The 27,044-nt window shown below is 31.4% G+C and overlaps 1 protein-coding gene across 1 annotated transcript; it reads left to right on the top strand.

Moving 5' to 3' along the window:
* The first annotated feature begins 4,688 nt into the window (after positions 1-4,688).
* On the top strand, positions 4,689-26,379 carry LOC128993206 (uncharacterized). Its single transcript, XM_054416969.1, has 7 exons — positions 4,689-4,749; positions 15,951-16,119; positions 17,833-18,038; positions 20,511-20,646; positions 22,065-22,198; positions 23,878-24,124; positions 26,192-26,379. Exons 2-7 carry the CDS (start codon positions 16,029-16,031, stop codon positions 26,263-26,265), a joined length of 888 nt encoding a protein of 295 aa, XP_054272944.1. The 5' UTR covers positions 4,689-4,749; positions 15,951-16,028; the 3' UTR covers positions 26,266-26,379.
* The last annotated feature ends 665 nt before the right edge of the window (positions 26,380-27,044 follow it).

The following is a 27,044-nucleotide window of genomic DNA, read 5'->3' as shown; positions in this document are numbered from 1 at the left end:
TACGGTTTTGAAGTAGTATCCGACGAAATAGTATTGTTATATATACCACACTCTCAACTATTGAAGTGACAATTAATTGTGTACATAAGGTTTTGAAGTAGTATCTGACGAAATAGTATTGTTATATATACCACACTCTCAACTATTGAAGTGACAATTAATTGTGTACATAAGGTTTTGAAGTAGTATCCGACTAAATAGTATTGTTATGTATACCACACTCTCAACTATTGAAGTGACAATTAATTGTGTACATACGGTTTTGAAGTAGTATCCGACGAAATAGTATTGTTATATATACCACACTCTCAACTATTGAAGTGACAATTAATTGTGTACATACGGTTTTGAAGTAGTATCCGACGAAATAGTATTGTTATATATACCACACTCTCAACTATTGAATTGACAATTAATTGTGTACCTAAGGTTTTGAAGTAGTATCCGACGAAATAGTATTGTTATATATACCACACTCTCAACTATTGAAGTGACAATTAATTGTGTACATACGGTTTTGAAGTAGTATCTGACGAAATAGTATTGTTATATATACCACACTCTCAACTATTGAAGTGACAATTAATTGTGTACATAAGGTTTTGAAGTAGTATCCGACGAAATAGTATTGTTACGATCCTTTACCACAATGTGGTTGTTGAAATTATACTTTGAAACATGGTTGTTATGGTCAAAGTAAGGCTTATTGTGGAAAGGCTGCTATTTGTATTCGTGTTGTTAAATAAGTTAGGCTTTCTAACAACAGATTAACTATGCGGAAGATGTCTTAGCTTCCAGGCAAACATTACAAAAAGTGGTAACAAATCTAGAAAGAAATATTATTTTTAGATTTTTGTTAAATAAGTGCTTTTCATGTTAACTGCATTTTACCAGTAACAGAAAATGGTCGTTTTATACAGGATATTCTCAATTAAAACTTTCTAAATATACAATGTCTTCTCGTTTTTTAGTATATCAAAACATTTTTCAACTGAAAATTTATATAATTAGCCTTATAATGATATCCATAATAAGCTAAACCACGCAACAGTTGCATTTACCAAGCTTTGTTTATACGAGAACTAATCGAAGCCTAAATAGTGTTTGAAAAATAACCTTGCTGAATGTTTAACTTTATCATCGTACTCTACATTAATACAAATAAATACCTTAAATAGTATTATCAATGAATTATAGTTTTGTTTCATTTTAAATAATCATAGAACGTAAGCTTATTATCAAACTATCGTTTGATTGTAAATAAATAAAAACAAAATAAGACCAGGTGCTTTAAAAAAGTATTGAATTGTTTACAATACATTTTCGTTTGTTTACAAAACATGTTGTTTTTGTTGTTTACAAAACATGGGACAGCATTTAACAAGAAAAAAGCTGCCTGTAGGAAAAATTTTCAATCATATTTTTCCTGAAAAAAAAACTAAGGATTATTTATCATTTTTAATTAAATTTGTTAATTTTAATTCAGTCAATGTTTTGTTATGTAGCTAATGTTAAATAGCCACAAACAGAAGCGGTAATGCAGCTTTATTAAGTCTATAAATAATATAAAAAAAAACTGCAATTGATAAATATAAATATTCATTGACATTAATAACTAAAAGAACATCAAAGCACTGTTTATCGCCACAATGTACAATGATAATTAACTGTGAGACCATAACTATTCGTTACAGGATGAATTATTATGCTTTACACTTTATTAAAACAGCTTTGCTCTGCAGTGATAATTTTAACCGCATTCCTATTAAAAAAGTAAAATTAATCTTTACTTTCAACATTAAGTGAACGCTTACAGACCTCTTTATTAGCATAGTCAATCACAAAAAAGGTCATTAATTGACATAATCAGACATAGGTCACGTTTAAGGCTTCGTGTCCACGACATTTTCTAAGGATTTATTACTTAAAATAACCATTGTATTTTATCCACAAACACCAACACATAAGCAGCAATGCGTGTCATCCACATCAATATGTGAGTATATTAAGGAAAATAGTACAAAAAAATTTGTATTAATTGTTTTTCAGAAGACTAGGTCCTACTGTATTTACAAATAATTAAATAGATAATTTAATAATATTTTAATAATAATAATAATTATTAATAATAATTTAAATAGAATTTTACATGTAATACTTGCATTTCCCTATATTATCTTAAACAAAATAACATAAAAGAATCAGCAATTATAATTTAAAACACTTAAAACTGACCTTTTTCCCGTGAATAAGGGAAAAATCATGTTATTTTAATTTACCATTTCGTAAATTTCAAAGTATTATTTTTGTATTTATCATGATGTTTTCATTTGATCATAAAAGACTTACCTTAGTGATTCTCTGAAAAAAAGAATTGCTTGTTTGTGATCTCATTATGTAATGATAATTTTTACGCGTACTATATACTATATAAATTTAAAAAAGTTAAGTTTATATTATTCGCATGTTATGAGATTGGCACATCAACAATATCACTTCCCTATGGCTATAATCATGAAATTCAATTAAGGAATATATATGAACCATTTTAATAATTATTTATTTAATATTCAAAATCTGTTTTTTTCATTAGTTGTATACTAAAAAGAGGACAGTTAGTTTTCTACGCGTAATACTAAAACAACTTTTAACTTGTTTTCTAAGTCCAAAGTCTTATAAGGCTATGACAATTTCTATGAACATCTTTGCAGTTTAAAAGCTATTTAATTTATCAAAAGCCTTCATGTCTTTATACGATAAAAATGTCCTCTTATATGATTTGAATCAAGCAAAATGATAAATAATGAGTAAATTATTGTCGTTTATAAAAATGTTAAATTGAAGTAAAGACATATGAAGGATTTATTAAAAACATTTTATCGTATCGCGAAAATGTAGTTTTTTAACCTTACTATTAATGGACCTATAAAGTTTTATAGTAATGATCCAGAAAAAAATGTTCACTGACAAGTAAGAGTCTGTGACTGGAGATTTAACTATTTATAAGCTGTTACGAATTAATTAAGAAAGGGTGTTTTTTTCATATATGAAGACTATGCATGTAAAATACTATCACAATTTAACACTTCCATCGGTTAACTTGAACAATTAATTTAACAATTACTTTTATTACTTTGACTTAAAGTAATATTTTCATCAGTAATTTAAAACCAAAAAACACAATTTTTTTTAAACTTCGAGTGAGGACCCTGCACTTAGTCGTTCAAGTAAAATTAACCATTGTTTCTTGTTCAAGGACAGGAATAAAACGTAAACACCTTTAAAACAATATTCTATTAAAAAACTGTATTTAAGGTTAACAAAAACATTTAGCATTCACATTTTATGCAGTTGCTGCAACCCAGCAGTATAACGTCACATGAATAAAGATACAGTCAAATGTTTCATCCAAATTGCATTATTTAACGGATGGAAGTGCTCTAGCGTCACACCTAACGAATAGTTTAACATAGGTACTTGGACGATCTGAATGTGGAACGGAGTGCAAAGCATAGAAAACTAATAAATGATTGCTTTCGGAAAACAAAAAATAGTTTTATAAGAGAGTTATATCATACAATATAAAAACAACATACAATTTTTTTTGGAGTCGTTGTGATTCAATTAGACAAGATAATAGTCATTTATAATTTAAAAAATATTAATTAATTAATATAATACTTACATCAGGATAAAATTTTACTAAGACGCTTTATTACTCCGCCTGGAGCAATAAACCTAAGTACTTTATAAATTATGTTATTTGAATATGGAATAAATCTGAGACATTTGAGAAAACTTGAATAGTAAATATTCAATCGGACAAATGAAATTCGCTTAGTCTTTATGTATCCTGCAGTAGTGTTTTTTGATGTACAATGGATTTCTTTAGGAACCAACAACCTTTTTTATAGATTTATAGGTGTTGATTATGTAGCCTCCACAGATTTTTTTTAGAAGTCCAAACCATGTTTAAATGTGTTTATATTGTACATGTTGTATGTATACCCCCAAGTGACGAGTCTGCGAAGATGATATTCGTGTTTTTGAAGACCTGATGGTATAATTATTATCCTGAAATGTACACATAGTCATTGTATTAAAAACAAAAATTGCTTAGATCGAAGATATGTAACCTCGATTGATTGATAAATGAAATAAAACATTAATTTGCACATACTACATTTTAAAATAAATTTTTATACATCTCCTTAAAAACTAAATTTAGAATAAACCTTAATATATGTAAACTTTCCCATCAACACAGTTAGTCTGACAATCAGTGTTAGTTTAGATTCACTCTCACTCAGCATCCAACCACATTCACATTCGAGCCACTTCAGTTCTCATCTTCAACCATATTCGGCATCCATTCAGGCAAAAACTTCAGCTTCGAAACAATAACAGTGAACAATAGCCGATCAAGTTTGTACATTAAGTGGGGATGAAATGCCGGTACAAGACAATGCAACAGTTTTGCTGTGAATTATTAACTCAACAAGTTCGGTTTAATTTGTTCTTGTGTCGGCGAAGGAACAATGGCGGTTTGAGCCGCGAGAAGTTGGCAGTTAGCGTAGACAATGTGTTGGGAAGTTGCCGTAGGGGAGTAGGGGAAGCGGGGCTAGTGGGGTGAGTGGAGGGGGTGACGCAGACTTCACTAGCGCAACCTGACGGAACGGCTGGTGAATCACACAGTCACTTGGTAGACGCCGGGTTGCACACACGCTTTGGATAACATGCTGACTGCACGTGAGTCATTGTGACGTTTAAGTAGTTTTTAGGATGTAAGTTTGTTTAAATTCAAAAGTTAAATTGTGTTTTGTGTAAAAGAAAACTGTTCATAATAGCGATTTCAGTTTAAAATAAGCTTTAATAGTATATATTTGTTAAAGATAAAACGGTTGTTTAGTATTATAATATATTTAACCAATAATATAATTCTTATTTTTAACTGTCTTTCAAACTATTACAATTATATGACAAATTTGATAATCTAATAATTGGCTCCAACAATTTATTAATTAGCTGAAGGAAAATCCATCCTAAGTAATCTAATTATGGAAATTATTTATTTTGGTTTAGAAGTATCTATATATCTATAAAATATAGCTAACCATCGCATCATGTAGTATAAATTTCAAAGGTATGGGGTTTTGACCCCAATAATTTTTAATCTGAATATTACCCTTTAGGATTAAAAAATAAGCTTAGAACATTGACTTTTTAAAATCAGCGTTAACTTCTAAAGGATTATTGGGTAGAAATAGATTAATATTTAACTGTGCAAAATTAATTGTTGGTGCCTAACTTATTAAACTGTCTAATTATATTTCAGTTTTCATTAGATATGACATGAGTGTTAAACAATTGAAGTACATTTACCTTCTTTAAGTAAATATTACATAAATTAACTGTAACGCGGGATTTCAGTCCTGAAAGCACGAGATCAAATCCCGACAGTTACTAAATACGTTTCACAACATTCTAGTAAACCTATAACGAATAATAAAGTACATAGCTTATTCAAGCAACAATAGCCATTCGAACTCTTGTAACATGTGGCTTATCATACAACACAAAAGTAATTAACTAGTAATTTTATTGAATAATCCTGTTACAATAGGTAATACTAGGGCAACAAAGAATACAACCAAGTTTATTTAAATAAAATAATCATTCTACTAGGAATACTTAGATGACAAATGCAAGGATCTGTCACATTAATGTCAGAACTCTGCATAATGGCATTCATTTATTCAGACACCTGAAAAGTCTCCTGAATGATGCACTTGTACCAAGTGTCGTCAACTTTATTCAAGTTAAAATGACAGCGTACAAACGACGTTACGCTTACTTTAGCGTCTTTTTGTAAACATTGTTTGGTTAAGTGTCACCAGTAATAAAATGTGTGGTTTTAGCAGAAAGTTCCAACTCTTTCTTGAATTTATATTGAGTTTGATACGTTGTTTAAATAATTGATAATAGTTTTAATTTCAAGGCTACGGAAAAGTTATAGTTTATCATTAGTTTTTTCGTTATATAGGACGTTGAGTATTATCATTTAGTCTATATTGCTGAAAATTAACAGTAGGGTTATACATTATTTCGTCGGGTGCAAATATTTTCTTTCATAAAAGCTTGATGAAACTAATTTTAATGTGAGTAATATACATTTATGGTAAAACTAAACTCATAAACCCATAAACTAGTATTCAACAAATATCCAAGTTATGAATTAATTTTCACTCACCAACAATGCTTTAATAGATCAAAATATGACATTAAAAAAACTAATAGTAAAATTTCCTTCGAGAAAAAAAACTACATATTAGATAGATTTTTATCTTGGGACTTAAGTATTTGCAAATTAGAACAGTAAAGAAGGAGGTATGAACTTTGTGCCTAGACCTTTTTATTACATATCGTTTTCGTATTCTCTTACACTTAGCCTATAATTATGTGTTTGAGGGGAGCTTGACTTGACCCCAAGGTCATCATTCTCCTCCCTACTATCCTACTTATCGTCCAATACCTGCCACCACAGACAAAAGACCACTGTGGAATATGAAAATGCTTGATCAGGAATTTCAAAGAGGAATTATAAGTAATAATGTTTTGATGTTACGGGCTGGATACAGGGTGGTAATAAAGCCCGAAGACAGTTAAATATTTAAACAAATAATGTAGATAGATTTACAGTACCTGGTACAAAGTTACAAGGCATAAAACTCTATTTTAACACATATTCAGTGATCCAATAATTCTAAAGGGGGACGGCCAACAAGGGGTCGGAAGAAATAATAGTAACTATAATACTATAATACTTCCTATTCAGAATACATGTATATACATGGCTATCCTAACCAAGGTAGTGTCAAATTTAGCTGGAACGAGGCACTATATTTTGACCTATACTAAAAAGTTCAAGTATACATTATAATGTAAATGAATTATAAATGGTTATTAAAAAGATAAAGAGGTTAGATTTAGTGTATATTTGTTTGTGGAAGACACATGTCATCAACAAAAAGGTGACTTCCTATCATCCTTATGCCAATGACCCTCACACAAACCCCCCCCCCCTCACGTTTAATCAGTGAAAACGTTTGGCCCAATTTCGGAGTCCTTTAAGTAGGCTGTTTTTAGTTTAACGTTATATTTGTCAGACATAATTTAATTTGAAATGTTAAATCACCAAGCTTATGTCTTTTATTTCTAACGATGTTAGCGATTATAAAATACTAGATGTAGTAACACACCAGATACAACGGTAAATCAATTGCTATTATAAAGTCATGCCATTTTGAATTAAGCCGTTTACAAAAATTATTCTTACACGTATAATACAAGTAATGCAACAGTTGTATTTATGGAAAAGGTTTATCATCAGAATCATCGGTCCATTTAGAAATGTCTAAATAACTGCTGTACACCTATTTTTTCTTCACTTTAATACATCAATAATATGGTGGTCATAGCTGAAAACAATGGTTTCGGGAGTACCGGTAATTCATAAAGTATTATAGAGATAAACGCTGCTTTAAAATTATTATTTTCATTAGTGTTCAACCATGACCAGAAACTGACCACAAACATATAATCTGTTTGAAAAGATAAAATCGCTTTGAAATCTGCCTGCAAAGCTTTGCCCATTGGAATAAAGTTCTGCCACAATTCATAAAAGCTGTTCCGTGAATTCCTTTATTGTGTGAACTGATTTAATTGAATACATCCAATTAACCAATGGCGGATACGAGTACCCCATTCACTTCCCGCCATTGTTAAATACCACAACTACCACTCTCCTCACCCCGACTTCAACACCCCAACCCCTTGCCTCACCACACTATCGTTACTTGGTTAAGTAATTATCTCCGAGGATAAAGGCTTACTACCAACCCCTTTCACACTCTTCCTTTGTTAAATGTTATATTTTGTGTCATTTTTATGTTTTAGCCTTGCCCAAAAAGATGAGTAGTGTAATCTAGTATAGAAAAGGTTACTTGTTTCGTTGAAAAACGTATCTGTATGGAAAGAATTAAGTAAAGAGAGCTAACCGTGAATGTTGTGCAGGGGAAAAGCTACCTTTAGTTTAAATGTTACTTTTGTATTTCTAAAGTCGTGATATTATACCTCAACCTGCTTTGAAATATGTCCTTACTTGTATAAGTAACTAAAATTCTACGAGAGCTCGCCCCGTCGCGTCGTCAAAAAATTGACCAAAAGTAAGTATTGTTCAAATGTCTCTATTTTCACCCCACGCTGTAAATAAAACATGTGATTGGAATTTCTTCCATTTCTTTTGATTTTCATTTATATTTCATTCTTATTCCGTCACCAACATGATAACTCATATAACCCATGTTAATAAAAAAAAGATTAAATCATCTGTTGTGCTTATTTTTAGCTTATTTTAGTTTATAAAGGGATTCTGCACATCTACAGGAAAATATATTTCATTTAGTACCAACCACGTTTAATTTGGTCCATTAGTATGTTCAGACTAGCTGTCGTAAGTTTTGTAAAATTTTTTTATTATATAAGATGGTCATAATTGATAAAAACTAATAGCTTTGTTACTGTAGGAGATAAAAGACACTAAAAATTGCAAAGATTGTCGGGTAATGTTAGATTATATTAAAGACGGTACATTCAACAAAACTACTTACTTACTTTGGTGCACTACTTTCTAGGCTCTAACGAACTACGTTCATTTACATTCTGAACCTAGGTAGAGTCTCAGCATGGTATATATCTAGTTCTACCCATATTAATAACTAGCATTACTATTATTATTGTCTATCGGCACAACCTTAAATGTTCATACTCCGAAAAGGATCTGATTCTATCACACTTCAGACTAAACGATCGCTCATTCGGGATTAAGGTGAAGAAAGTAGGTTAAGCTAAGCTAGGAGAGGGAACGGTTGAGCGGCACAAGCGGATGTAACTGGTAACACCATCGGCTTACACGAATTAATCTATCATTTCAATTCCACAACAGGTATTAACTTTTTTATCCCACAGGCGTAAAAGCTGATGGCTTTGGCTCAAACTAATTTATTTGGCGTTTGAAATATCGACGGTAAATGTGTTGCATGTATATATATAAAAATAATAGTAATAGCATATGCCTCTTTTCTTTATTAAGTTATTGGATACCTTAAAACACGTATACATATCGTTACCATGCTTTTTTCTACTAAGACAATTTTATTTATTCAATTAAAATGTTACATCTCAATTTTCAAGTGAGTTTTGGACATCGTAACAATCAATGAATAGGAAATCTTTCTAATAAAGTTTATTTATATTGTGACATCCTTATAATTTTTTTTTAATATACATTATTTTCAAACGGTGCGTTTTGGGTAGCCTTAGATTTTGTATAGTTGATCAAATACAACTAACCAGTTTAAGTTAAACGTTCTTATACAATATTTTGTTATTAAATAAAAAATAATTTAAAACTGTGATGGAGTCCTTTATTTTGTTATGTAATGAGTCAAATCTACGATTACAACCTATACTAAAAACGATTAAAATATCAAAAGCTGATCTATCAAAAAGTGGTCTAACTTTTAATGATAGTATATGGTAATAAGTGTATGGTAATATGGCACTTAATTATTTACAATCGTTGGAATAGTCATAAATCGCTTAAAATTATTTGTTTACCTAAGTATTTTTTATGTTAAGAAGGTTACAACACTTTTAATCGCTGCAATTTCAAAACTTAACATTATAATTTGTTTTGTCAAAATGAATGTTAGCCTAGTTAATGCACGTACCAAATTTCTATCACTCCAAAGAGCTATGAACATATTTTAATGGAAAAAACAACATTAGTGGCTGTACTACTGTTACGTTTTGATTTTTTCTATATGGTATTTTAGTTAGTTTTTGGTTCAGTAATGAATACTTAAAGATCAGGATAGAGTATGATAACACCCTGCAGAGCTAAGTTGCTGAATGGGATATACCGGTCACATAGCAATCAAAAGGATGCTAGTCCGATCCTGAAAAAGTTAGGTTTGACGATTTAAAACTGGGTCCCAGATATACTAATAACAGCTAGGCCCAGCTGGCTAATAAAACTGCTGGCTTTAGTCAGCAACTAAGTAACACAAGGCATTTGATTGCGTTCTAACCCAATGCTGAATCATATTTGTATTAAAATACACTTGGTTGTGCCTCTATCTCAATCAATTTTATAACTATAATACCCCCGCCGCAGCAAACCTGCTGACTAAGCGAATTTCCATTTGTCTGAATTGATTTTCAGTTAAATATATTTTATAAAATTAGGTTTAACGAGTACCTAGGTTTGCTGCTACAAGGAAACTAATAAAGTGTGTTTTTGAGTAAAATATTGATAGCTTAGTACAAAATAAATAAATTTGTCAAGTGTTATCAAAATATATCCATAAACAAGCAAACTACAAGATTTGACATTATTCTCCATAAGAATAACATGGGAATTTTAAATTTACAATTTTTTAATTTTCTTCGTTACTAATAATCGAACAAAAATACTTTTATATACTAAATTATTTGTTTTTTTAAGCTCTTTAAAAAGGTCTAAAGAGAAATCGGGAAATTTTGTGTTTTGAGGATCAAAAGTGAGAAAAACCAATTTTTACCCCATAAAACCCCCCGTAAATCCCCGTTCCCATGGTCCGATCGTGCTGGGTCGCGAACTCATTCAAGTTTATCCCGCTTTACACCTTTAAACCAACCAATTTCATCAAAATCGGACAAAAATTACTCAAGTTATCGCGTCCTAGAAGAAACATTTTTTATATTTTTGGCGAATTTCCCTATAGGGAAGTAGCTATTACCGTAGGTGGCACGGTAAGACCTAGACCCGGGACCGATTTACTTTTTCATTTTGATGTCCCCAGAGGCCAAAAACACCATTCGTTCAAATTTTTATATATGTATATATATATATGTATATATGTCTATATATATATATACATATATAAACATTTGAACGAATGGTGTTTTTGGCCTCTGGGGACATCAAAATGAAAAAGTAAATCGGTCCCGGGTCTAGGTCTTACCGTGCCACCTACGGTAATAGCTACTTCCCTATAGGGAAATTCGCTAAAAATATAAAAAATGTTTCTTCTAGGACGCACGATCCCGGGATTGTTTTCACATTACTCCAGGCTAGACATAGGGGTTGCGGAATTATCACTTATAAAATCTATAAAATAAAATACATTGCTGATTTGGCGGGATTTGAACCCGGGACCACTTTACCAGCTCGCTCCCCCTAATAGAATATAACTATGACGAGGTCAAACTTTCGAAAAGTAGATTTTAACATTAAATTAATACAGACTTAGACCTCTCAAAATTAGGAAGAACTATGAAGATAAATTGCGTGCGAGATACGTTGATAGTAAAAACGGTTAAAATACAAATTAATATTGAGTTGAAAAGGGGTTTTTTGTTAAAGATACGATGGTATAAAACTATTATTTTCTTCAATCACTAATTAATCATTAATATCAACCATATTTTTCTGTGTATGAAACATTTAAAATGAGGAGTTTCATTGAAGATTTATTATATTGTTTAACTACGAAATAAACAAAAACATATCGTAAGCATTAATATTCATATACACATATTCAGTATATACATATTCAGTGCCAAAAATGTATATAGGTGACAAGTTGCTAAGATATACTCATATTGTTTCATGTCAGTCCAAATAATTTTACCCAATTCACAGTCATCTGTGTTTTATTTTTTTAAATTGATAATACGTTAAATCACTATTCATTCAAAGACGTATTTGAACCTGTGAGCTTAGCAATACGTGCTTGTGTTACCAAGTTTCAATACCTGTTTAACTGTTTAAAATTATAACATTATAGAAAAATAATGACATATTATCTGAAAGAGTTTCAGATGTACCTTTCTTGTACTTTTTGCCAGAGATAAAGCAAGATATGATTTCAAGTTGACAGAAAACTTGACTGGAGAGGAAGCAAACTCTCTAACCCTTTTCCTTTTGTTTGTCTTTTCATCTCGTGTACTTGTAAACATTACTTTGTATTAACGTTGCATATGTTGTAAACTTAACAAATAAATGTTTAGGAAAAACGGAAACTAAGAAATTTTTTTACGTTAATTTACTGCCTTCTTTATGCATTTAAAAACAAACACTTTTACGAATTGCAGCATTAATTTTATATTCCTGTAAAAAGTAATTTAATGGCATGTTATTTATACAAGCATGTGACCCTGAAAATTTCCATTACTTGTAATAGGTTTCATAGCTGTTTACCATTGACATGACTTTGGTCTCAAGATCTCATTGAAGTTTGACTTTTTGTATTAATTGGTACAAACAACAAATTGTATCACATTTTGTTGTGTTAAGTTCGGGGAAAAGTCTGGTACTATTTTACTCTTACTTGAAATTACAACAAAATATAACCGAAACGAGCCTACAGTATCTTCCTACATTTTAAACGAAATCAAACATTCTACATTTATTATTTTAACTAGACATTTAGGTTTTGACTATAGACTGTGAAGTAGATATTTAATTTCCGCATTTATGTAGTTTCATAAAATATACCCTTATTAAATTGACTGACGAAAATTGTGTGCTGTTTGATACTTTTGTAAAAATAAAACAAATATTAAGCCATCGAAAACCAAAAACGTACTGCAAATATATTTTCTTTTCTTTAATCATGAATAAAAAAATAAGTTAAGATCTCAATAAAAAGGTTGAGCTACCATATTAAGTGACAGACGATTATGAATGCAAAAGGGAGCCCACCCAATAAATCAACATTAATTATGCAAACGGTTAGACCTATTGAATCTCCCGATATTGAATCGTACCATGAATACAGATGCTACATTACGATGGTATTCACTTGGAAGGAAATGTCTTCCTGTGGCTTGAAACAATTGGAAATTGAAAATCGAAAATGAATTCTAATTAAAATTGAAAATATTTATTCAAGATACTACAACGGCTTGGCAAAAAGAAATTGTAAATGTTTTCTTGCATATAGTTGCAAGTAATGGTATAGAGAAGTATATTTCTTTTATAAAAAAGACTTATTAAAACTGCTATGATAAAAGGATGCAATCTTGCTCGATGAAAATGCTTATCTGTTTTGATGGTTGAGTAAGGTAAAGATGATATTGTACATATCGATGAAGACATCAGCCACGAGAGGAGAGTGTTGGTGTGGGGGGAGGCTAAGTAGGGTTGTGATAAGCAAGCAAAAACAATATGAAAGTTTTACACTTGTAGTAATTAAATGCACTGTAACAAATTAAGTTTACTTAAATAATTAAGTTACTCTTAAGCACTCATAATAGTGGGAATAAATAATTGTGGAAAACATTGGTAAATCTTTAAGGCAACGTAGCAATTAGAGTTAGTTGATGTACGCAGATTGTTTTATTTGTATATAAATACCGCAAGACATTATGCAAAACTATAGTGTGGCTCAGAATGTTTGAAATGCACACAATTGTTAAAGCCAACAGTTAAACGAGTACGAAAATACTCAAGGGACCTCCGGCGTTTAACATAAACATATGATACAAGTATCTCGTTATCTCTATCCAGTAATCGTAGTTACCCTACTCTCCTGTAACACCAGGAGCACGGTTGGTCAGTGAGAAATCACGAGTCTGCAATAGAGTCTCGTGTTCAAGTCCCGTCAATCACTTATAAGTTTATGCTATGTGGCGATGCTGAAACATACATATCACATGTGTTGTTATTCTTGAAACAACTTTGAGGTTCCATTTGACTACACATAAAATATAGAAATAATAGAGGTCTTCATAACTTAACATAACAATTTATAATGTCCTCAAGCTCCTGTAATCCCTTTTAAATGCTACTAATAACATGAATGTATTGTTAACAGTCAAATAATTGCTTTCAAGCGCTGTAATAAAAATAACACACTCTTCACCTATGATGAAAGTCAGCTGAATGAAAACAAAGCCAACGTATGAATGTTTTTGTCAAACAAGTACAAACACACGATTCCACACAGGAAGTAACAGCTGTGAACAAGGCAATGCATTTAAATCAGCTGTTTATGCTGTAATTGAATGCCCCTATTGGTATTCATAGTGCTTCTCTGTATGGTTCCACTAATTCAATCGCACCCAATTAACTTCCGGAACATTTCATAGTTTGTGCAATTTGGATTGGCAATTTCTGAGTTGTGGTGTTGCCAACGTCACACTGTTCAATAGTGATTGTAAAGGTATATGGACGTGTTGAACATTATGTAATGTGGTATGATAATGCACTGTCATAAATGATATAATGGTTAATGATAATAGAAGTAGGACAGTTGTGTTTACAATCTATTTAGATTTTAATACATTAACTATTAAATTTGTATAAGTAGAATACACTAGTTTACTAGTTTTTACAAGTTTCAATCCCTCTAAAGTTGTAGAGTACCGTACATAGCGAGTACAAAAGTGATCATCAATGTTGTATTATACTGGTAACACATCGGTTATTCAAATAGGAAATTGTTATGAGCTATACATCTTAAAGGTTTTTTGTATGTACCTTGAAATACTTGCGCTTGGTCTTAAAGGAAGTGTTTATGACTTTGTCATTACGATAAATATTTTTTATTACAAGATTGCCCACACTTAACTGATGATGTAAGAATTTCAAAGGACCGTTAGATACATTCTATAGTAGATACATTTTTAGCATATTTCGATTTGCTAATTATAACGTGGTTAAAACATTAATTTCTCTTCTGAGAAATACGGTTTGAAATAGGGTGCTGATGTACGTTATTGTTGGATTGAATGAGCAAAACAAGGAAATATTGTTATATTACAACAATTGGTTTGAACTTCACTTTTACATAAAACATGAGCAACCTATGATTAAGAAGACGGGTGGATTAAATTAACATAAACCCTAAAACTCATTTTACCTTAAACAAAATGTTTTTTTTCTGTTTTCAAATTTTCTATATTTTAATTATTGAAACTACGGTTCACGTCATACTCAATGTATTGTTTCACTGTCACTTACGTCAGTGGCATAATATTGGTACACGGAAGTATAATTAACACATCCAAAGTAAAATAATCACACAGTTTCTTATTATTGTGGATTTATTGGGAATACATCTGTTACTCTATATCGTATAAACATGATTTTTACCTAAAAAAATCGTACAATGTTTTTTTTAGGAATTGAAATATTCCCTCGTGATTGGTGCGTAACCAAGCACTTGTCAACACTGACAGGGATGTTTAAACAAAGACCACATATCAATGGTTGTCAGTGTCTGTATGACACAAAATCGGACTGACAGACACAACAATAGTAAATGTTTGTGGAAGGGCCAGTGTGATGTATTAATATGTTGATATATCGTACCGTACTGTGTAAATCATATTTACAGAGTGCTTATTTAAAATGTGCTACGTGTTTTTACGGATGTTAATAAGGAATACAACTGCTTTGAAAAATAGTTCGCTTTCTCAGCAGAGAATAACTTACTCTCTATGGTTATTTTTTAGCTCCTTAAGCTACGCAATAATTTAAAACTCTCTTATAATATACAGTTTTCATAAAATAATGGTAGGGTTTGAACTGTCTGTAAAACTATTATGAGACGAATAAAATGTTTCATATATCTACCACTGTGTCCTTCAGCTCATTGTTTTTTTTTTTTTATTGAAATTAAACCCACTAAGATAAATAATCAGACATATAGTGTCCACTGTAGCAAAAGAAATGGTGCATAACGTGTGGGCTGAATTAGGTCATCATCTGGACGTCTAAAGAGAAAAATGGTGCCCATGTTGAAGTTTATTAGCTATGTATAAAACCTTTTTGGTGTCAGGAATTCAACAAAATAAGTTTTTTTCTATCTCATCTCATGTCCTCTTATCTTATGTTTCAGATTGCTACAATTGTTGCATACACTGGTTACCAAGGATCGTATAGAACTGTTATTTACCTTTAACAATGAATCTAACCAATGAAGATGTCGACGTCAGACTTTTGGGCCAGTGACGTCATCATGATAGACTACATAACACAATGTATTCTCTTCTTCTCCCTTATCCCAGGTAAATTCTGGTCTGTGACTCAATTAAAAAAAAACATTATTCGTACTCCTTATCAATTTTATTGTATTTAAAGCATTATTTTAAACTGCAATATAAATAGAAGAAGAATACCTTTTTGATTTAACTAGCATTTTTCCAGGATATAAGGGGAGTCGCTACTGAAAAATTACCAATTTTGTAAAAAACAAATTTTTTTTATTATTTTTTATCTTGTTTTATGGATTGTAAGGTTTCAGAAAAACATAACATTTGGTATAATATATATTTTTATTACTGTGAAAAAATATTTGAAGTGAAGCGTGCACACCTCTTTTGGGGCATCAACTAGGCCTAACTATTACAGCTATATGAATGAAATTTTTACCACACAATGTTTATACTATAAATTAACTTTCTGTGCATGGATATTGTAATTGGGTAAATAAAAGTACATGAAAACAATTTATAAAAATGTATTACCTATAAATTTTTCTAAAACTTATTTTTTAAGCCATAACTTATAAACTTATTGAGAAAATAACATGAGTATGCACAGAAAGTTTGTGCTTGCTTTGCTCTTTAAAATGATGTATCAAACAATAAAATTGGTTCAGTAGTTATAGTTATAAGAGATTTAAAATACCCCATTTTTTCCCGCCAAAAACTTTAAAAACTCCAAAAAGTATGTGAAAAAAATGTTTCGTACTTTAACAGCAGTAAATCTTTTTCTAAGACTAAATGAACTTAAAAAAGTATATATGATAATTTTTAAAAGGATTTTTTTTTATAATCACTAGTTTTAGTAGTGACTCCCCTTAACTTGAAATTTTTGAAGTAAGATAAATCCTTATTGTACTTAAATAAATATCAAGAAATCATATATATCTTGAGAAGAGTAAGCAGAACCACTCCTTTACTTATCTATTTGTCAAAAGAATATATCTCCTTTTGTTAGCTACAATCTGACTCTTTCAACCCAAAATCCCTGTACAATATATTACAGTTCACGCTTTTATTATCTAGAAGTGTCTTTTTTGGGCTGGAAAGAATTCCTTTCAGAAAATATAACTAATGGTATTCAATACTCCTGGGATAGTTACAGAGAGCACAGAATAGAAAGATAGTTACAACATTATTGTTTACTTAATTAAACTGGCATGTGGAAAAAACATAGAATAAAATAATATTATTATAATAGTGTAATTTTTTAATTTATTCTGAGTACTTATAATCTACTATTAACGTTGTACACGACCCAAGCAACAGACCCATTCGTTTTTTTTTTTTTTTTTTGCAGTAGTTACCAATTGTTTTCTGAATATCCGTTTGTTAAAAATTTTCAAAACATACAAACAAGGAAGTAAAATTTAAAAATACAGAGATAAAAATGTTAACTAAAGTGTGAAATTGTATACGACGGTGATAACTATTAGGAGTTAAGATTTTGGAAAAATTATAAAATTTGTCGGATAAAAAAACTAAAATAAAATTACAACGAAATACCGAAAAGCTATACCCAAAAATACAATCATGAATGAGCCAGGGGCAAGAGGAAGAATTAGAGGTAGAGGAAGAAGAAGGAGGAAAATAGGGGGAGGATGAGAATTATTAAAAGGAATAGAAGGAGAAGGGGGAACATGGATGAAAATAAACGTATCAATGTCTTTTAAGGGCAAGAAAACATAATTTTAGGATCTTGTCCGACTGGCTATTTGCTAGCTCGTTTCTGCTCAGGTCTTCTAGGGCTCCAGCTGACCGAGTTGACGGTTCCTTCTCACGCCAACCTGGGACAGTCAATCACACTCTATTGCTGGTTCAACCTGGACGGTGCGAGGCTATACTCCGTCAAGTGGTATAAAGACGAGTTTGAATTCTTCAGGGTCATGCCTGACAACAAGCCCCAGATGCAAGTCTTCCCTCTCGCTGGGATCATACTTGACGTGAGTTAATACGAGCTTTCATTATTTTGAGTTTCATTTAATTATTATCATTATTATATGGTCTACATCTAACTAAGATGTCAACACACAGCCTATCTAGCTAATGAGAATGATGGGATTTAACTGCATAGAAATCCTGCCGTTTTATCCAATGGACTACAATAGTTATGATTTCCTGAACTATTTTGTTCACAGTATGGTATTATAAATTCAACGGAGAGTACACAAATTCATACTAAATTTACTAGTTATGATATAAGTATATTGATTTTAAGATTTTTAATTTTATAAATGTAACGCTGTCATTTACTTTGCTCATTAATTTAAATAAAATAATAAAAAACCATGTAGTATTTGATTAAAATAATTTTAAACAGTTAAATCATTTGTCGATTTAGTATGGTACATGTTAAAACAAAATAAATGAAAAACAATATTCAACATTTCAAAAATGAATTTAAGGATCTGTTAATGCTTTTACAAAATTATAGTTTAATGGGCCTCTTCATTATTATTGTTAATAATAAAAAAATAGCATAGGTACATATGAAATTCAGCTCTTAAAAAAAGATGAAAAATAATCAAACGTAGATACAAACCCTCGTTGCAATTACAATCCTCTACAGACAGTGCCTTTCTGGTTTCGACTGTTATTAAATTAACAAAAACTAAATTTTTGCTTCTCAGAAATATCTAGTAGTTCGGTTTCGTAGGCTAATGTAATTAAAACCAAACACAATATTTCAATAACAGACGTAGGTGATGACATATTATTGACATACCCTTATTAAAGACGTAAACGTACATTTCCCCTCTTCTACAAAACGTCAATATTGCTTTTTAGGACGATTGTGTGTAATCTGTGTAAGTCTTCTTTGTATGTGACGAGTCCTGAATATCGCATTCCCCAGAAGGAAATTACCATTGAATGTCGCTTATAACTTCAGCATTGTCATTCTTCTACATCTGTATATTCTACATTTTTATTAACTCTATAATTTTATAACTAAAATAATTTGAATATTCAAATAATTAATTGTTCTTTTTGTGAGTTTAAAAAAATATACTATGTAAAAGACTTACGACATAACTAAAAATTGCATAAAGAGATAATGCATAATGTATTTTTAGTCTTCAAAATTAATTAATTTAGGTAAATATAATGGGATTACAAAGTTAAGGGTGAAAGTTGTTTGCGATTCCAAAGTGTTGTTTAGTTTAAAAACAACTTACCCTTGAAAGATTCCTTAGGTTAAAGGTCAAAGCTACTGGAAAGGTTTAAAAGATTGTCTTGGAATATCAAACTGTTTGGATGATTTTGTTATTTTTTCATACAATGGAAAATTAAATTCAGAATTATTAACTAAAGAGCCAGTTATCTACAGTACTATGGACATAAACATTTTTGAAGTCTGCCATCTCATTCCATCGTAAAATTTTGCGAAATAAACCTAGCCGTAAGTTCATAGATAGATACAGCACCGAAAATGATTACTATTGGTTTATTATCGTCCCGATATGGACCTAGGGCTCTGCCCGTGAACTCTTAGGTTCTCAGGTGTAGATACAGGAAGAAGTTGATAATGGCTACTTCTTTATAAAAACCAAGAAGAAACCGTAATTTTGTCTATCATACACTTTTAAAAATCTAACAAAAATAATTAAACTCTTATTTATCAGATCACAATGCTTTTATTTGTCTTCTATAATTATTACCTGCGATTACATAAATTTTGTTAAGTACCAATTGGCTATCAACCTTTAAAAAATATTTAAGTATTTGTTTTCAAGAACTGTCTATATGTGGTGATATTACTGCAAATCAGAAAAGAAACCTAGTAGTTTGAACCACGATTATGTTTAATAGTATGTAAACGACTCACTTTGGTCCAAAACGTAATTAATTTATATATTCTTCACAAACTTTTACCCCTGAGTCTTTGGAGGCTGGCGGCCTTCTTGTATTAATCTCAAACAGCCGCTGAGGGGCTATTTACCATCTAAAATTTGTTTTTCAACTACAAGCCACTGTGTTAGAGTACGACTGCTACTTTGAATCATTCACTGTCTGGGTTGTACCAGACTGACAAAACCGATATGACGATTGTTTCGTAAAAAATGTGTGTGCACGTTCACCTTGAAATGAAATGAAATGAAATGAAATGAAATGCTTTATTGTCGTTAAAACTGAGTACAAAGTTCATGACAATCGTCAAAAGAAAAAGAAAACAATCAAGATGGCAACTAAAACTAAAACTCTAAACCAAAGTACTCCTCTCCAAACTACTTTAACTACTTTAAATGTTTTCCTCTCCATGAAATATGTATGTTTACATAAAATTGTTGTGTTTGTCTTGTAAAGGAAAAGCTAAAAAAAATTAAGTTAATAAAACAAAATTCCAAAATTTGGACCATACTCAGTAGCGATTCCCCTTAAGCATTAAGCATTAATATTTTGTTTCCACTTATCAGGAGTCCCGGTCAGACATGAACAAAGTGAGTTTGTCAGAACTGAGTTTCAACAGCAGCGGAAATTACCGCTGTGAGGTGTCCACGGAGGCGCCAAGGTTCGAAAGTATCTTCAAGAGCAGCAATATGACAGTTCTGGGTCAGTAGATAGTTGTCAATATGATAAACAAGTGTATATGAATTATTAAGTTATAAAATCCTTATACAGCAAGCAGTATAGCAGTTCTATATGTTAAGCTAAATATGAACCATAAGAATTGAATATTTGTGCACTTGAGTGAGACAATTAATTGTGTAGATTTGTTTTCGATCGAGATCAGCTGTTTTGTTTGTTGGTAAAATGCTAATGATTACATCCAAAGTCTAGTGACTCGTCTCGCTATAGATACACGGTTACATACACTGCTGTACAATTAATATAACAATATAATTACTGGTATATTTGGCAAATTCATCAGTAGAAAAGGTCATTTGTTAAGGGGGTAATTAATTGATTGTAAACTAATTAATATTTACCACAATGAATTGCCTAAGTCTACTCAACTCTAATCAACCATATAACAACTACCGGCTTGTCAGTAAATAACTGGTACTTGTGTTACTAACACCATTAGATATCCCAAGCTAGCTACTTCGGAGATGGAAATTTAGTCATTTTGGTAAAATCCATAAACTATTTGACAAGATCTTGATTGAAATATTTTTTATATATTCATCAATCAACTTTCACTGTAAAACAATAAATACCATCTATTTCTGTGGTATAATTTAATAGCTACAGTAACTGTATGTATCGTAAATTAAGTTGGCACAGCTTGGATTCACACGACAGATACTTGTACCTCTTATGTTTAGCGAGATATTTAGAGTTTGGTTGATAAATCTAACCCAAACTGACACAACCTAACAAACCTATAACCTATAAACCTATAAAGAAATTTATAAATAGCTATTTACATTACAAGTGTAGTAAGAGCGTTTTTACATCACGCAGGTGAATGTTGTGCAACGAGCGAAGGCGAGTTGCATAATTCACCGAAGTGATGTAAACACGCTCTTGCGTAACGTGTAACGTACAAGATTTTACCTGACCCGACAATATTCAGGAGGTTTCGAGCAATATGCTTCATTATCAATTTCACTCATCTTCTAACAGTGACGTTCATTTACAAACAAAAGCTGGGTTAGGAAAATTCTTCAAAGCATAACAATAAAATTCAAACACACAGCTGATTTCTAGCGTTGAACGTCGTTGGCTCCATAGAGGTATATTTTTTAAGTAATCCACTCAATGTTATTTAAATGGGTTTCATTACATCACCGAGTGAGTTTTTTTCAACTTTACATCACTCGAGAAGTAAGGAAGTTGTATACATCACGCTTGGGATAGGGAAGTTTAACATGGCGGGTTAGGTAAAATATATTACTTATTATTAGTGAAGGTCATTGAATGACATTGCTTCGTATATCTTTAACCACTCAGTAGATAGAAAAGTTCTAAAATACCTTATCTTAATTATATAATAAATGTTATATACCTTATAATTGGTGTTCCAGCATACCCAGACAGAGACCCGGTGATTTCCGGGACCCAGGAGCACTATCTGCCTGGAGACTACATCACAGCCAACTGTACCTCTGGACAGAGTAATCCTCCGGCCGAGCTGGAGTGGCTCATCAACGGAGCCAAGGTAACTCAGTCATTATCATGTCAAGAACAATCTATGTTAATCGTAGTGTAAAATTGTATTGATCCATTAACAGTCTGTACGTTTTGGTATAGTTAGACCTAATGCAGTTAAAACGTACATCTTCATGAAGTAAGCTCAGTGACCAAAGACATCTCGGTTTAGTTTCTAACACTTATTTCTTAACACTTAGTTTATAAAGATTACCGGATCTTTTCCGTTAATTCACCACCACTAATTAGTATATTAGGTTAGGCAGGACTATGTTAACGGAAAAGGTCCATAAACATAGTCCTAACCTAACCTAACCTAACCTTATGTACTAATTAGTGGTATTGAATTAACGGAAAAGACCCAGATTACTAGTTTCTCTCAAGATCCAACAATACAAACGCTTGGAAATAGTGTAAGCAAAATATTAGTGGTCAATTTCATAGGAATTACATAGTATATAGTACAATTACATAGTTACATAGTACAATTACATAGTTACATAGTACAATTACATAGTACATAGTACAGTTACATAGTACAATTACATAGTACATAGTACAGTTACATAGTTACATAGTACAATTACATAGTACATAGTACAATTACATAGTTACATAGTACAATTACATAGTCCATAGTATAATTACATAGTTACATAGTACATAGTAAAATATAAGTAGGAAATCGTGTTGTTAGCCATTTCAGTTTTCCATTAATTTATTTCGAAACGCGCATGCTGGTAATTAAATATGTCCTTAAAATTGTTCAGCAAGAGGTGATTTAATTGCCTCTAAAAATCTGTGTTTTGGTGCCTTTACAGATTAACAATTCACAAGGCTAGATAATCACTGGTAAGGTTAACTTTAAACGGCAAAGATTTTGATCAATAAACTACACACTCAAAAGTAAATAAGTGTTCAATTGGATGAGACCAGTGAGCTTGGGACATTGTCATTCAGAAACTTTGACTTAGGATACAAGAAAAAGAACCTGAAAGAGTCCTATTTTTTCGATTTAGCGATTCCCAAGGTACTCCAAAGAATATTTAATTTATACTGTATGTTTGTATTGTATATTTGGATTAGATTACCTCGGGGAACAGCTATACAAAGCTATTTAATGACAGCGGTTGCGTTTCAGTTCCGTCATAAAATCCATATATAAATCCCAAAGTACGCATGAACCTTTGAGAAAACTAAAGGTCACACCCCCATAAACCATATACTTAAAATGTTCGTCATGACGAGAAACCTTGCGCAAAACTATCATTATTTCATAAATTGCCCTTTAAGTTCGTAATTCTTTTCTAAAGGGAACTTTCCGTATACCTAATGTTTAAAATACCTCAGCTGTACTTATTTGTTTGTTATTCTTGAAATTTATTACCTTATTAAAATCAGGTGTGATTATTTGTTTGTATTACTGTATTCTGTCTTGTTTATTTCAGCTTAACTTAATCAATCAATAGTTTTATACATATGTAGTCAGACGGGGTGAAGCCCGTGGGTATTTATCAATGCAGTTCACAATTGGACCAAAGCCACAAGAGTACATGGAGCCATCCACGTCTGAAAATCTTAAATTATTAAACTCTGAAAACTCTTTTTAGCTAACTCGATTAACGTAATATTTTAATATCTTGATACCCCAGAAACAATACCTATAGATAATCCTCGAATCACCTCTAGGCAGACTCCTGGTTCGTAGAGAAGTCTCTGCCAGTCGTCACTTCTACAAGGGAGCCTCTGTACACGAGATCCCTCGGGTTGAGGTTCCAGGCACACAAACGCTACTTCCAGAGTCTGGACGCCACTCTGCACCTTCGCTGCACCTCCAAGGTGGCTGACCTTCCTCTGTCTTACGCTGACTTCTACCCCCATCTCAGCACACACCTCACCAACGAAAAACTCGCCCAGGAGATACACGCCAGCAAGGGTGAATATCAAACTATTGCTCGATAGGAGTTCAGATACTGATTTGAAAAACATATCACAAGCTCAACTTGTACAAGCTACTCATACCTAAAGTACTACAAAAGTACTAAAAAGAACTTAAGAACTAAAAAGCCTACAAGAGTAATTTCACATTTTATGTATTTGGGAATACAGCTAAATGTTCAAATATTACTCTATATCGTTGTTTGAAGATGCATCTAAAAAGTACTAAACACATCGTATGATTAAAATGCAACTGTGGTTAGATTAAATTCCTTGTTACATTTATTACTGATTTGTTTACCTTTTTACCGATGAAGCAAATTTTTTTGCCAGGATGATTTATTAAATGTCTGGCAAACAAAGGCAGCTAGGTTCAGTTTTCAACGATTAAAATATTTATAAAAAGCTCATTACCATTTAACCAATTACATAATGTTGTATAACTTAAAACGTATGGAACAATGAGTGATTATTAGCTTAGATTGTTAAATTTAACTTCAAAGCCAAACCATGTACCGTTTCATTTAACTGTTTAAAACTTCGAAGTAGGTTTAATACATAACGATGTGTAAAAACTAAATTGATATTGAACACGTTAAAACTAAATTGTTGGGTTTTCAATGTAATCCAACCAACTGAACATAAAAATAAACCTTAAAAATGAACTGAGGTAAATCCTCTGGTGCGGATTTCGGTCTGAATTACTGTACATTTCTTCCTCAATAAAATGTATGATCATTATTACCTTTAGCAAATTAAAATTATATTATTTTCTGAAAATCTGTGGTCGTATGAATATATATACATTTTTCAAGCTTATATTTAGTATTCCCAATATTTTTTTTCATTTAAACGCCACTCGTACATTTTATCCCCCCTTAAAAAATGTATACCACCACTCGGCTGCATAGCCTAGAGAGCCATTATAATTTTTTTGTATTTTTTTACTACAAAAGCATGCAAATTAAATAGTATAGTAGATGACTAATGATGATCTAATATTGACTGATAATGACAAAACACATACATGAAAACATACAATAAACTTACCCAGTAGAATCTTCCACATAACAGGATCTTCATGGTATAAAAAATGATAGCACATAAATAAACAAAATAAAGACAAAGGTACAAGTTCAATTTAAATCTTACGAAATTGTTTCACGGAGAAGACAGATTTATTTTAACATTTTTAAACATTTTCATTTTAACATTTCATTTAAAACATGAAACCGGGTGCTGAATCGGTACCGTAAAGGCACGGAAATAGAAAATAAAATGTTAAACCAGTTTACCAATAAGCGCTACCTCAGTTATGGCCATAAAGCAGTCATAAAACACGTAATGGATCAAGGGAACGCGAGTTGATGGAAACTGTTGTTTTTTACAGTTCGTTAACGATCTGAGAGAAAACATTTGGCAATTACTGACTGAGAAACGATGTTTGAAATCCATTAGTCGAATGGAATAGTCCGCTTGATAATTACGCGTTGATAATTGTGGGCAAAGCGTTTTCGTGAACAATCATTCGACAGATGGTTGAAAAAGTTGATAGGAATATAATGTAATCTATTACAATATAATTTACAACTATCGTTGGGATCGGGATTTTGAAAAATCTAAATTGTATATTTGGTAATGGTTATGGTTAAGAGAACAAATTAATTATTCAGGGAAAATGTTTTCTTTCGGTCTACACTCTACTTCCAATGATTTTGTTAAATAAAATGCCAGTTCTTATAGAATAATTGCTAAGAATTTTCGTTGAAAACCTCAATAGGAAAGATATAATAGTAACATTATAAATATCCCAAGACAATAGATCGGGAAATAGTTAAGCACAATTTTTGTTTAACCAGTTGAACTGTATAACAAAACAACAATAGACAAACAATGTGTTCCGTATTAGTACTATGAGACTGATATGACCATTCAGTTGAGTATTAAAATATTAAACATTTTCTTATCATAGTTGCGAGACTTATTTTTCTATACTTTGTACAATAGGTATGAGTTTAAAAATCAGTGCATAGTAATTAAATATACTGTATTTGGTTTGTTCCAGGCTCATTCTCAGGCACACAAGATTTGCTGCTTCAAGTAGCTCTTCTATTACACATCTTGCTCAACATGTTATGACACGCACATTAAAGTCCGCGCTCTTGTACTTATTCCATTTGTAATCATTTTCGTGTGATATCATGGCTGTTTTATGTATAGTGTTTGTAGCATTGTTATTTAATTAAATACATATATTACATAACTCCAAAATGTCGATATCTTCCTTTTTGTCCATCAAAAAGGTGTTCAAATACCCCAATTTATTAGGGTCATATAATTCCAAAGCTTTAATACATTGTGAGTTTTTTTACTTTATCCTATACATAGTAAATAGAGAAAGTAGGCTATTGTTTTCGTCAACAATTTTGAGTTTGAGTTTTAAGTGGATATATCCGTTTTTGGTACCTCTGAATCCTAAAAAAGCAGTTCAAAAGTTATTGTAACTTACGCTATTTCCCCATAAAAACTCCATAAAAATTGAAAAATGGGTTATTCGGAAAAAACCATTCTGATTGAAATTGGTCCGTTATGGTCTTTGTAGTTCTAAGCAAAATAGTGCAACCTCCCATTCCTGTAATAATTACGGTTCAAAACATAATGCATTTTGTGTGATTTAAATACCATAGTTACTCTCATCGCTTACCCATGTTAAAGGTAGTTGACAAGCTTTGGGAGAAAGTATGTGTCAGACTGCTGGTTAATACTGGCTAATACTGGTTATTTTAACACATATTTGATAATGAACATTTAAAAGAAAGTGTTGCACCGTAATTTCTGAGGGTCTGGATTCTGAAAACGTTTTAGAGTATTTGCATTTGTAATAAGTAGGTACTTATTTGGGAGTTGACAATGGAGTC

Source organism: Macrosteles quadrilineatus, unplaced genomic scaffold (genome assembly GCF_028750875.1).
Source record: "Macrosteles quadrilineatus isolate MER2022 unplaced genomic scaffold, UCM_ALF_1.0 Scaffold_4__1_contigs__length_99947679, whole genome shotgun sequence".
Taxonomy (NCBI): Eukaryota; Metazoa; Arthropoda; class Insecta; order Hemiptera; family Cicadellidae; genus Macrosteles; species Macrosteles quadrilineatus.
Note: the sequence above shows the minus strand (reverse complement) of the source record. Positions and strands in the feature narration are given on the sequence as shown.

What these genes read in the sequence shown, in the direction of transcription:
- LOC128993206 (XM_054416969.1), top strand. Translation starts at nt 16,029, where the DNA reads ATGAAGATGTCGACGTCAGACTTTTGGGCCAGTGACGTCATCATGATA. An exon ending in CAGCAATATGACAGTTCTGG is followed by an intron (nt 20,647 to 22,064) that starts GTCAGTAGATAG and finishes TTGGTGTTCCAG; the next exon opens with CATACCCAGACAGAGACCCG. An exon ending in GGAGATACACGCCAGCAAGG is followed by an intron (nt 24,125 to 26,191) that starts GTGAATATCAAA and finishes GGTTTGTTCCAG; the next exon opens with GCTCATTCTCAGGCACACAA.